At 44.2% G+C, this 14,030-nt stretch overlaps 2 protein-coding genes across 12 annotated transcripts in view; one reads left to right on the top strand and one right to left on the bottom strand.

Annotated features, from left to right (window-relative positions):
• The window catches only part of LOC126278659 (zinc transporter 6-A-like), a 471,888-nt gene that overhangs the window by 188,786 nt on the left and 269,072 nt on the right, over positions 1-14,030 (top strand). The gene's annotated exons all lie outside the window — the stretch shown is intronic.
• Positions 1-14,030, bottom strand: part of LOC126278657 (centromere/kinetochore protein zw10 homolog) — a 186,273-nt gene that overhangs the window by 55,009 nt on the left and 117,234 nt on the right. For both annotated transcript variants that reach the window (XM_049978872.1, XM_049978873.1), the window contains one exon: positions 4,553-4,759. In XM_049978872.1, the coding sequence (XP_049834829.1) occupies positions 4,553-4,759 (207 nt within the window). The remainder of the gene's footprint in view (positions 1-4,552; positions 4,760-14,030) is intronic.

The following is a 14,030-nucleotide window of genomic DNA, read 5'->3' as shown; positions in this document are numbered from 1 at the left end:
CCTTCAATGTAGTTGGACATACAGTGCGTGCGGCTATGGCTATCTGTGTCATTAAGGCATACAAAGCTATCCCACCTCAGCAAGGTCCGTAGTTCATAGTGGGGGTGGGGAGTTAAAAAGTCGACAACATAATCACCACCAGAATATTTGCCGTTTGTTGGCAGTTTGAGGCAGTTCTTTCTGATTGTGGGCATACTATCATAAAACACTGGATTTCGCATTTTAGTTGAAAGGAGATCAAGTATGCCTCTCACATGTTTACTTCTTTTCTAACAATGAGACTGGCTGTATAATGGGGACATCCACAAGGGTTAGAGCAATGGTATAAGGAATTGTGATTGAGTGTCATATGGATTCACAAATAAATTATAGAAATTATAGAAGACAGTTAAAATTAGTTTTGAATTCTCCTGTGGCGGATTTTGATAGTTGCATGTGACCTTATGGATAATATTAGGAATGTAAATGAAATGTTCCCTTTACTCTTCTCCCTGATGATAAATGACTGACTATTGGTGGAGTCAGACACAGTTGCTTCCACCAAATAACTACTTGTGAATCCCCATATGCCTCTGTGTAAACAAAACTTGAAGAAGCACTACAAAACACTGTAGTGTTATGGTCTACATAATGCGTGGTTGGATTTCAAAAATGCTGGCTACGTTACTATCCAGGAGCCAATCCACACTATATAATGCATTAAACCGAAATAAATTTAGTCACACATTCAGTGTACACAGGCAGGAATTTACAGTGAAGTAATGTTCACTTCTCATGGTGTTATAATCTATAACAGAGTTCATTTGCAGAAAACGAAGTATCATTTCTCACGACTCTCAATCATTTATCACTGAAATAATATCTGTCTGTGAGAATGTTTAAATAGGCTAACTAGCATCATGTGACTGAATAAACATCAGAAAATCAGTTAAATTAGTAAATGTGGCTTTAGTGCAAGTCAAAAGTTGAAGTTCCATAACTGTAAACTGAAGATAGTCTAAGTGCAGATAACCATCAAAGTTAACTGCAGAGCAGTTTTAAAGTTTAGACGAAGTCACCTGACATGAAATATTCAGATCCTCATGCCAAAAATGTTTCTAAGTATATGCGATCAACACATACAGAATTTTACAAATCAGCGACCAAATACTTAGAAATATTTCATAGGTGGTTAGGTTCTGGGTAACAGGCTGAAGGTGCTGATCTACCAGAGCAGAGATTCTCTCTGTGAGAGCACAGTAAATGGCCATAATGAGGCATCCTGGGTGGTAGGGTTTATGGACTTTAGGAAGCATGTAAAGGGTAGGAGTGTGGGGAGTGGTAAGGATGAGGAGAGACATGGACTCCAGGGAGAGGTTCTGGGATAGGTCTATGGATTTGAGGAGGGACTGGAGCATGAAAAATATAATATATATTTAATACTCCAGTCTCTCCTCAAATCCTTAGGCCCATCCCAGAACCTCACCCCCGAGTCAATCTCACTCCTCACCCCAACCACTCCCCGAACTTCTACCTTCTACATGCTTCCTTGAAGTCCATAAACCCAACCACCCAGGACACCCCATTGGGACCGGTTACTGTGCCCCCCCCCCCCCCCTCTCTCTCTCTCTCTCTCTCTCTCTCTCTCTCTCTCTCTCTCTCTCTCTCTCTCTCTGTTCTTGTAGACCAACACCTTCACAGCCTATTACCCAGAACTTACCCTCCTATATAAAAGATAACAACCATTTCCTCCACCGACTCTCTGAAGTTTCTGTCCCTTTACCACAAGGTGTTCTGCTCATCATTATTTATGCCACGTCCCTTTACACTAATATCCCTAATGCCCATGGTCTTACCACTATTGAACACTACCTTTTCCAATGCCAGGCGGATTCCAAACCAATAATCTCCTTCATAGTCACCATGATCAACTATGTCCTCACCCACAACTACTACTCCTTTGAAGGCATTACCCACAAACAAACCCAGGGCATGCCTCTGGATACTCGTATGGCACCAACTTAAGCCCAATTATTCATGGGCTTTATAGAGGAATCCTTCCTAAACACCCAGAATCCTAAACTGTTTCAGATTCACTGATGACGTCTTTGTGATCTGGATCGAGGGTGAGGGCACCCTATCCAAATTCCTCCAGAACCTCAACAGCTTCTCCTCCATTAGTTTCACCTGGTCCTACTCAGCCCAACAAGCCACCTTCTTAAATGTTGACCTCAACCTCAACGATGGCTACAGCAGTACCTCTGCCCATACCAAACTTACTAACCACCAGCAGTACCTCCACTTCAACAGCTGCCACCCATTCCATACCAAGAAGTCCCTTCCATACAGGTTAGCCACCCATGGTCATTGCATCTCCAGTGACGAACGGTCCCTCTCTAAATGTACCGTAGGTCTCACTGAGGTCTTTACAGACCATAATTCTCCTCCCAACCTTGTACAAAAACAAATCTCCTGTGCCTTATTTTTCCAGTAACCACCACCTCCCAAAGTCTCATCGTCTGGCCACAGAGGGAGCATTCCCCTCATAACTCAACACCACCCAAGACTGGAGCAACCGCCAGGGTTTCAACTAGCTCTCCTCATGCCCTGAAATGAGAAATGGCCTACCCAGTATCCCTCCCATCCCTCTCAAAATGGTATCCACCATCTCTGAATCTACACAATATCCTTGTCCATCCATAATAGACAATCCCTACTCCCAACATCCATACACATCCCTTACTCCCAACCCCTTACCTCATGACTCATATCCCAGAAATAGAACTTCATGCAAGACCTGTCCCATACATCCTTCCACCACTCCAGTCCGTTCACAAGCATCACCTATCCCATCAAAGGCAGGGCTACCTGTGAAACCAGTTATGTGATCTACAAGGTAAGCTGCAACTGCTGTGCTGCATTCTATGTGGGCATGACAACAAGCAAGCATGTCTGCATGAACGAACACCGACAAACTGTGGCCAAGAAACAACTGGACCACCCTGTTGCTAAGCACATTGGCCAACACAACATTCCTCAATTCAATGGCCACTTTACAGCCTTTGCCATATCTATTCTTCCCACCAACACCAGCTTTTCTGAATTGCGTGTGTGGGAATTCACCCTGCAATATAGTCCATGTTTCCATAACCCTCCCGGCCTCAACCTTCATTAGTCATTGTCCTCCCTCAACTAGCCCCTTCCCTGTTCCCATTCAAGCACTACAAAGCCCTCTATTCCACCAACACACACAGTCTCTCTATTTCTCTGCTTTTCTATCCCTCTCCCGCCCGCCATCTAACCTCTCGACTGCACCTAGCTGCCCTACCCCCATCTCACGACATCCCTGCACACTCCCCAGCAGCACATCACTGTCCTCCAGTCCTACCAAGCTATCCCTCCCCCTCCCTGCCCCAGCATCACCAGTTGCCTCTCCCATAATGCACTACTACTGCTGCTGCTGCATAGTGTGGCTTCAGCTGCCAGAGACTATGGTCATTTGTGTGCGAGTTGCATTTGCATATGTGTGTGTGTGTGTGTGTGTGTGTGTGTGTGTGTGTGTGTGTGTGTGTGTGTGTGTGTGTGTTTTTATCTGTTTCTGACAAAGGCCTTGTTGGCTGAATGCTTATTTTGTGACAGTCTAATTGCTGTGCCTATCTGCAACCCAACATCTCCACTGTACGGTGAGTAGCAACTAACCTTTCCGTAATACTATTAAACATTAATTTGGATGCTAATTTCATCAGATTTCTAATGTTGAGCATATTTTTTCTGTAGCTTTAAAGGTTTTGTTAGAAATAGTGTTTCTATCCATGTGGATACTATTTTGCAGCATTGTGTCATCAATAAAAGTAAACAATTAAAATTACTTACAGTCATACATCCCTAATTAAATCTACTTTCACTGTTTCACATTTATGACAAAATTCACTTTTTCATGCACAGAAGATACATTACAGCCCGTAAATTTAAAATATGCAACATTCACAAAAAATCTACCAAAACAATTTGATAACGCGCACTGAGACTTATCTATTGACATATTTGTATGAATCTCTTAAGCCGTTTGTGAGTTATTAATTTTTAAAGCTATTTTTATACCAGATACATTTAATATTACGTCATTTGAAAGCTAAATCTCATAAGTAGGGCACATCTTTACTCAGAAACTCAACTCAATTTTGTCCTAAAATTAATGTGACTGGCTTCTCTGTACTGGCTGGGTTTAGTTTTTATATTGAGTGCCCCTTATTTAATATTTTCTTTAACAGAATTTGATTCAGCATGGTGTTGTGTGATAGAGGAAATGCTTTTCCCTTTTTTTTTAAGTGTGTGTTTTATCTAAGCTGAGCCATAATTTTCATTCTCAGTAGACTGCATAATTACTCAAATCTGTACTTTGATCCATATGAAAAGCAGTAATAGTAAAATTTTCTGCTAAATTTTCAAAAAAATTTCAATACCACACATTTTGTGAAGACATATTTCCCAGCACTTATTTTACCTCGCACTATTTCTTAGTATTTGAAATCACTGCAACACCACTGGCTATGCAAAAAAGTATAAAACGTACCTGAGCTTCTGAGAATCTCCAGAATCTGTTTTCGTTGGCTCTGCATGTATTTAAGGAATACAGTGCCTCCCAGTTCACGTAGTTTAGGTACCTGGTCAACAAATGTTACAAAATGGCTTCCCAGAACTTTTGGTAGCCTGTCTCTGTAACTGTGGCCAAGTGTTAGAAGATGATGAGCTAAATACATGCAGTTGTTGTGGAAAAGGGCTGGAAACAAATAAAAATACAAAAATAACTATCAGTAACAAAAATAATCAATAAATTATTTATTTACAAAACAAAAAAATACCTTTACAATGACTAGAGGGAATAGAGGGAAATGGTATTAGCTAATTGTAATCACTAACTGTGTCATTTCCCTCTATTACCTCTAGTCATTGTAAAGATATTTATTTTAGTCAGATGAACTTTATTTAGTTATTTCCTTTAGTGGTTAACTATCTGCTGCAGTTTCGTCTGTCTGTGATCACTCACTATCTTGCAATTTTTATGCTGATTACATTACCGTTCTCTTACAAACTAATCTTTTTCAATATTTCTCAATCTGGGAGGTGGCTCAGTGTCAGACTATCATATTAAGTAACAATGTGTGTGTGTGTGTGTGTGTGTGTGTGTGTGTGTGTGTGTGTGTGGACGCGCGCGTGCACAAGGGCGCATCTGTTTTTAGATCTTGCAGGTGCCCAATGGCGGGAGTCAATCAGTGCCCTTACATGTATTAAGACAAACAAATGTGGAGAGGAACTAAAAATTGTTGTACTCTCATACACTCAAAATGACCACACAGTCACGCTATCTCACATGCACTAAAACCACTTAGGAGGGAAGAGTGCTAATCTAGAAAGCAAAACACAGAGAAAGCAAAACACAGAGACAGCAAAACACAGAGACAGCAAAACACAGAGACAGCAAAACACAGAGACAGCAAAACACAGAGACAGCAAAACACAGAGACAGCAAAACACAGAGACAGCAAAACACAGAGACAGCAAAACACAGAGACAGCAAAACACAGAGACAGCAAAACACAGAGACAGCAAAACACAGAGACAGCAAAACACAGAGACAGCAAAACACAGAGACAGCAAAACACAGAGACAGCAAAACACAGAGACAGCAAAACACAGAGACAGCAAAACACAGAGACAGCAAAACACAGAGACAGCAAAACACAGAGACAGCAAAACACAGAGACAGCAAAACACAGAGACAGCAAAACACAGAGACAGCAAAACACAGAGACAGCAAAACACAGAGACAGCAAAACACAGAGACAGCAAAACACAGAGACAGCAAAACACAGAGACAGCAAAACACAGAGACAGCAAAACACAGAGACAGCAAAACACAGAGACAGCAAAACACAGAGACAGCAAAACACAGAGACAGCAAAACACAGAGACAGCAAAACACAGAGACAGCAAAACACAGAGACAGCAAAACACAGAGACAGCAAAACACAGAGACAGCAAAACACAGAGACAGCAAAACACAGAGACAGCAAAACACAGAGACAGCAAAACACAGAGACAGCAAAACACAGAGACAGCAAAACACAGAGACAGCAAAACACAGAGAAAGCAAAACACAGAGAAAGCAAAACACAGAGAAAGCAAAACACAGACGAGCTAAAAGAAAAGCACAGGGATATGTGACTGGCTGACCACTTACAAAAAACTTGGGGGAGCCAGCTACCCTGTTGACAAATTAGAAACATCTCCCTAAAATCTTGTTAAAAATGTTGGACAGTTCACAAAACATTAAAAAATTGAACCAAATTCGTCTGATCATTACATAAAATAGACTGCAGATTCGCTGGCAAATCCGTCGCAGTCCACTGGTTTGCAAATAAAATGCAGTCCACTAAAATGTGATGCATCGTGATCTGCATGCCACAAGCACCACACATTGGAGGGTCCTCTCCCTGGAGTAAGAATCCTTGCATCACACGACTGTGGCCTATGTGAAGATGAGTAAGGAGGACCTCGTCCCATCGTTGTGGCTGGAAGGAAGTATGCCACGGCCAAGTTGTGGGCTTTACAACAAGGAGCTTATCGTCAGTCACTTCCAGCCATTCATCTTCCCATCGACACAGGACTTTATACCTCAACAGCGAGGTGATAGCCTGCAAGGGTATAGCACACTGAAATACCAGGGGGTCACGACACCCCTCCTTGGCTGCTCGATCCGCCCTTTCGTTCCCCACAATTCCCACATGCCCTGGTACCTAGCAGAAAGACACCTCCTTCCGCAGTCGCTGTAGTTGGAGGAGGGCATTCTGGATAGTCTGGGTTACTTTATCTGCTGGGTACAAATGCTGGAGAGAGTGAAGGGTGCTCAGAAATCTGAACAGATGAGAAATTGAGCATTGGTAGAACATCTCATCTGCTCCAGCACCCGCAAGAGTGCATAAAATTGTATGTCGAAGATAGGAAATTCTAGAAGCAGTCTAAACTTGAGAAAATGATTGGGGAAGATGACAGAGCAACCAACGGATGCTCACCCATATGTTGAAACAGCTACATGGTTGTGGTGCTCAGATAAAATGTTGGAAAACATCACATTAAAAATGGAAGCATGAGTGCTATCTCTCCTGTACCGCACCAAATCTATAACCACAATGAGCCTCGTCAGTGACCAGGGCGGCAGACAAAAAAACCCTGGATTTCGGGTTGTACTGGCTCTGCACCGAGTCACTCCAGCACATGCTGCACCCAGATCTCAAATGGCATTGTGACTCATAGACGGTTAGAAAAAAGGCACTCCAGAGGTTGATGAGCTGTTGGAGCTGCCAGGAACTTACGCGCCTGACTCCCCATGAGGAGCTGGTGCCGGATGATAAGTGGCGGTTCCTCACGCCTCAGCACAGAGGCTGGGTACAAGAATGGTACGACAGGCGCCCGTGGCCAGTCAAATCTCATAATGGACAGCATCAATGATCCTCAAATAAGAGGGCCTCACTGACCTATACACCATGCACCCTTAGTCCAGCCGTGAATGCACAAAGCCCAATAAATCTGGAGGAGATGCACCCTATCCACTGCCCAAGTCCTGTGACTGAGGCAGTTGGTGATGTTCAGTGCCTTCAAGGTTCTGGCTTTCAGGTCTCGCAGTTGTGGCAACCACGACAATCACGAGTCAGAAATGATGCCCAGAAACTGCTCTGTGTCTCTAGAATGTAGGATGGTGTCTCTCATATTCAAGGCAGACAAATTAAAAAGACGATGAGAATAATTAAAATGAACACACACACACACACACACACACACACACACACACACACACACACACACACACACACACACAAAAAACCACACAACCACACAACCACACTTACTGCAGAAAACTGAAAACCTGTCTTTGCAGCCCACTCCTCTAACCTCCGCACTGCAAGTTCCAACTACAGCTGCCATTGCAACACTGGAGGAGGAACAGAAAACAGAAAAATCATTCACAAATAAGGAGCACTGTACAGTACTGCTTACCATAGACGTGATACTATTGATGGCTACAGCAAAGAGGGTAACACTTAAAACACTGCCCTGTGGGACACCATTCTCCTGCTCAAATAGATCAGACAGCGTGTCAAAATCTCAGGTCCTAAAATATCACTGAGACAGGGAAGACCCTATGAAGATGGGGAGGTGGCAATGAAAGCCCCATTGATGTAGTTATGCACAAATACTGTGTCTCCAAGTAGTATAATATACCTTAATTATATTGAAGAAACTGCCGATACAGTGATGCTTATGGAGGAAAGCCTACTGGAGGGTCAGGTTGTCGAAAGTGGACCGAAATCTTCGGAATCCACATTGAGAGTGGCTAAGGAATTTCCTGGTCTCTAACAACCAGACCAGATGATGGTTAACCATTTGCTCCATGGTCTTTCCTACACGGCTCGTTAAGGCAATGCTCCGATAACTACTGGGACATGTGCTGTCCTTTCCTGGTTTGAGGATAGGGATCAGAAATGCCTCTCTCCATGAGTTGGGGAAGTTGCCTGTTTGCCATATTAGATTAAAACATTTGAGAAGGATTTCCTTTGATTCTGCCGGCAAATGTTGAAGCATGCAGTACCGGAAGTGGTTGTGCTGGGAGCAGTGTCTTAAGTCTCAGTCAGCGCCGATTTGAGTTTCCACATGGAAAAAGGGGAGTTCAACTTTTCCCTTTCTACGGCTGCATGCTAGCAATGAAAACCAGATCCTGGCTTGCATTCACAGTAGTTTGTGCAAAATGCTTGGCCAGCATCTGAGCAGTCTCTGGGCGTTGTTTGGAGGCACTCCTGTTTCAGCACTACAGTCGGTAAATGGCTACGTTTACTGGAAATCCTCCGGATGGCTTCAAGTGGAATGGTTGATGGAGTCCAGGAACTCTTGCCATGATCATTTTTTGCTCTCTTTAATGACCCAATGAGCCTTGGCTCTTGCTATTCGAAAGGCGGTAAGATTGTCCACTGTTGGGCGGCATTTAAACCGTTTAAGAGCTGCACGCTTGTCCCGGATGGCTGAATGGCACTCGTCTGTCAACCAAGGTACAGGTTGCCTCTTAAGAGGGCTGAAAGACTTTGGTATGGATACATCAGCAATGTGATGGATCACATGCATGATGTGATCCCCCCATTCCTGGATGGTGTCACAGTGTTCAAATACAGCCAATTGTCTGAACAGCATCCAGTTAGCCCTGTCAATCATTCATGTTGATGGCTTCTGTTACAGCAACACATCATCCAGTAGGTGAATGACGATGGGGAAGTGGTCACTGGAATGTGGGTCGTCAATGACCTCCCAGTGAACAGTCAGTGGGTGCTGGAGAGCAGAGAGATAGGTCAATGGCTGAAAATGACCCAGTAGCAGCACAGAAATATATCAGAGTACCAGTGTTTAGGATACACAGCTCTAGGTCAGGAAGCTCTCCGACACTTGACCCCTAGGGCAAGTAGAGTTGAGCCCCACAGGACATGATGGACATTGAAGTCTCCCAGGAGAAGAAATGGTTAGGGGTGTTGTTCCATAATATCTGTGACAGTCTCAGAGTCAACTTCATCCAGTGGAAGTAAATAAAGAGAGCAAACTGTAAGCCTCCAATGTGCATGAATTTCAGCTGCAACTCCTTGCAGGTCAGTATCCAGAGAAGAGCAGAGGAATGGTGCCCATTATTGACAAACACAGTCACCTCCCTTTAGCACTTTCCCCAGTCAGGTCATGCTTGCGAAATAGTGTACAGCCCCATAGTATAGGAGCATCAGATGCTTTTAAAGGTGTCCCCTGTAAACACAAGCCCAGGGGGCATTGCTATGCTAGGAGTTTCAATTCCTCCACATGTGACCTGAATCCATTCATGTTCCACTGTATAATGGGAGCCATCTATCAGGGTGGTAGTACCTCCATTCTGACTTTGTCAGAGAAAGGAGCCCACAATGGGTGTAGGCTCTTACGGGGCAATATGATTTCCTCAGTCCAACATAAGCCTTCATCGCCTCAGAAGAAGGTTCGAGACAGATGCCAGACAGAATGACATCGACATCATCAGACTGGGTACCTCTTGTCTCCTTCAGCGGCACTTTGATTTCAATTTTTTGGTCTGAGGTGGCTTTGGAGCCACAACCTCAAAAGTGGTAGGGGGTGTATCAGCAGTGGACGGTGCACAAGACTTGACATGTGGAGAGGCAGAAAGGTCCACGATGGCAGCAACCAAGGCCTTTTCTGAGGTTCGGGGAGGGGGACAGGATTCAAAGCAACTGAGGCAGCACATGTGCATTGACAAACACAGGTGCTAGTTCTGCAAGTAGCAACCTTTGTTTGTGTAATTTCATCAGGTTACAGGTCTGGCCGTTTCAAAACAGAAGAAAATGAGGCAGCGAATATAGGTGGCAGCGTGGACTTGTATACCTTCTTGGCTTCACCATAAGGAATGCGCTTTGTCGTTTTGATCTCCTGCATCTTCCATTCCTCAAGGTAAACTCTGCAGTCCCTGCTCCACACAGGGTGATCCCCAGAGCAGCTGACGCACTCTGGAGGAGAGGATCAACCAATTCCCTCATGGGGAGCTTTACACATTTCCCACAAGTGACTTCTCCTTTACAACCAAGAGTAGTGTGCCCAAAGTGCTGGAATTTAAAACACTGAATTGGATTTGGGTAATAATGTCATACACTGAGACGTAGGAAACCTGCCTGCTTTGGTAGTGTGATGCTATTAAGAGTAATGATAAATGAGTCTGATTTTACGAGATCGCCATCCACCTGTTTAATAACATGTTGCACGTGGACAACGTCTTCCGAGGACCATTCGGCTTTCAGTTTTTCTCAGGGAATGTCAACTAGATCATCATTCAACATCATCTTTGCCTCAACACTTCTGCCTTGACTTATATCTCTGCCCATACTCTTTGCCTTTAAATATGTCTGCTTGTATCTGTGTATGTATGGATGGATATGTGTGTGTGTGTGTGTGTGTGTGTGTGTGTGTGTGTGTGTGTGTGTGTGTGTGTGTGTGTGTGTGGGGCGCGCGCGCGTGTACGCCCATCGTCGAGCTTCAGCAATCCTGGGGACGCTAGTGTCAGCACCTGTGATATCATTGGCCCAAGTTCTCTGTCCACCCTGGTCGGTAGATCATTTTGTTTGTCGAGTGTATTCTTAATTAAACTCGGCACCGGTTCCCAAGCCTTGCTAAGATTATAGTTTTACTCTCGATTGATCTGGTCATCTGTGTTGTGAATTTCTATGGCCTCTCTAATGATGTTGTCCCAGCATTTGGAAGTCTGTGCTATGATTCTGGCACGTTCGTATTCCGTTGCATGATTCTGGGCAAACACTGCTCTGTGACTGCTGACTTGCTAGTATACGTCAGTCAAGGTGCCTCTGGCATTCTCAACAGTGATCTTCGACAGTGTGCAGTGTTTGTCTAATATATGTTTTCCTACAGTGATATGGAATCTGGTATACGCCACCCTTTTGCAAACTGAGATCATCTTTGACGCTTCCCAATAATGCTCATGTTTTATTTGGAGGGCAAAGGGCAGTTTTCACTTGGTGCTTCTGCAATATGCATCCAATTCTTCCCAATAGTGCACCTGTGTACAGTATAAAGGCAGTGGCTCCCCTTCCTCCACGACTTCTGTCTCGGGGCCATACTGTTGTGGTGGGACAGGGAGCACAACTGATCTGCCATTCTCTTCCGCAAAGGATGGTCGCAGCTGTCTGCAAGCAAATACAGCTCACTGTGAATTTCTTTCCAATACACACCGTGGCCCACGTTGCCATCAGCTCTGGAGCAGACTCTCTGCAACTGAAATGGTGTACACCCTGTGTACTAGTGTTTTTAGTATCCCATTCCTCTGCAAAGGCTGGTGGCAGCTGTCTGCATCCAAATACAGGTCAGTGTGCATTTTCTTCCAATACACATTATGACACATATTTGTCTCAGCTCTTCTTGACCATGATGTCTACAAATGTCTTCCTTCTGCTTCAATCGCAATAGTGGATTTGATATTGGGATTTATGGAGTTCAAATGTGTAAATAAGTCAAGGAGTTTGCCCCTTCTATGGGGCCAATTGACAAACGTGTCATCCACGTAATGGAAAAACACATGGGTTCCCATTTGTATGATGTCAGAGCTTCCTTCACTAAGTACTCCTTATACAAATTTGCTACCACAGAGGAGTGTGTGCTGCCCATTGAAACTTATTACATTTGTTCGTAGTATTTTCCATTAAACAGAAAATACTTGGAGTCAGGATATGCCTGAAAAGATCAGTGGCCTTCTCATCAAATTTCTGACCAATAAGCTCTAGTGACTCTTTTGGAGATACACTGCTCAATGACGGAACACCAAAACTTGCCAGGGTACCTGACTCTTATCATGAAGTTTTAGAGGCATTTTACAAAATTCACAGAACTGCGTATAAGATGAGTGCATTTACCCACATAAGAGCTTAGTATTTCCATAAGGTATTTTGCCAGCAAACATGCAGGTGCTCTAGTGTTGCTGACTATGGGGCACAACTCTCCCCATCTTTGTGAACTTTAGGGAGCCCATAAAGTCTTGGCAGTACAGGCCCTTGAAGTAAGAGTTGATCGGCAACATCCTCTGGTAAATCTGTGTCCTTGAGAAGAGAGCTGGTCTTGTTCTCCACCTTCTTTGTGGGGTCAATGATCTTCCAGTAGGAGTCTTCAGTTAACCGGCTGTCCATCTTCTCAATGTAGTCTGAGGGGAAGAACAACAGTGGCGTTGTTTTTGTTCACATGTAATCCAGTGGTCTCAGGCACTCTCTCAGGTACTGTAGTCTAACACTACCAGCAGAAAGAAAGCGGGTATTTGGGACCTGAGAGTTTTTTGTTTGATGGGGAATACTATGAACAAACAAAGAGTCACAATGTGCGGCCCACTCTTGCCTGTGATCGCAAAATTGTAAATGGAGTACTTTAACAAGGAAGACCTGGCATCATCCAAATTGAAACCCGTGTGTTTTTTCCATTACGTGAATGACACATTCATCATCTGGCTCTACAGAAGGGGTAAACTCATTGAGTTTCTTACACATTCGAACTCTATAAGTCCCAACATTAAATTCATTATGGAGACCAAAGCAGAATCAAGATTACCATTCCTGGACATCATGGTCAAGAGAAGAGCTGGACAAAATCTTCTCGGTTTTCAAGCCACGTCAGTGCAATAAAATGCTTGAGCTTTCGATGGCTACCTCTGCCATAATCGTCACGAGTAAAATTACTGACTGCCGGGACTGACACTATTTCCCACTTATATACCTACAATTATGGCCACTGGCACCGACCAGAGAGGGCCTGCAACTGCTGCCCCCCCCCCCCCCCCCCCCCCACCGGACAAGTGTCCACCATTGCTTCCTTTTGACATCCAAATCCCGCCCCCATGCCCTACTCAGTGTGTAGCCCTGGTCTCTGTTGAAATTGCTGAGGTTCATTCTAATCTCAGCCCCTCTTTTATAACTGAGTCTCAGTATGTTTCACATATGAGCCAAAGGTCTTGTGTTCTCAAACTGTATCTTGTGTCTGTTTTTGAGGCAATGCTCAGCTATGGCTGACTTGTCATGCTCCCTTTGCTTAATGTGTCTCTTGTTCTCGGTACAACGCTCCGCAACTGTGCGAATTGTCTGGCCTATATAGAAGCTGCCGCACTTGCAAGGGACACCATACGCACTGGGCACACGATGAGCTACGTCATCTTTAACAGGGCAGAACTTATCTCACATTTTGGGGGTGGGCCGGAACACTGGTTTCAATCCATGTCTCTGGTGCAGATGTCCAAACTTACTACTCGTCACCCCACAGCAAGACAGGAAAGCTGCCAGCTTCGCTTCTTCTGCCAATTCACAACGCGCCCTTCTTCGATGACACGTAAAAGCATCTGCAATTTCTCTTTTGCTGTAGCCATTCTTCCTGAACACATGTCTCAAGTACTGCAATTCAGACTGTATGTGGTTGTCATCAGAAATAACTTTGGC

The sequence above is a fragment of the Schistocerca gregaria genome, chromosome 6 (assembly GCF_023897955.1).
Source record: "Schistocerca gregaria isolate iqSchGreg1 chromosome 6, iqSchGreg1.2, whole genome shotgun sequence".
NCBI classification, from domain to species: Eukaryota; Metazoa; Arthropoda; class Insecta; order Orthoptera; family Acrididae; genus Schistocerca; species Schistocerca gregaria.
This window is presented reverse-complemented; position numbering and strand designations above follow the sequence as displayed.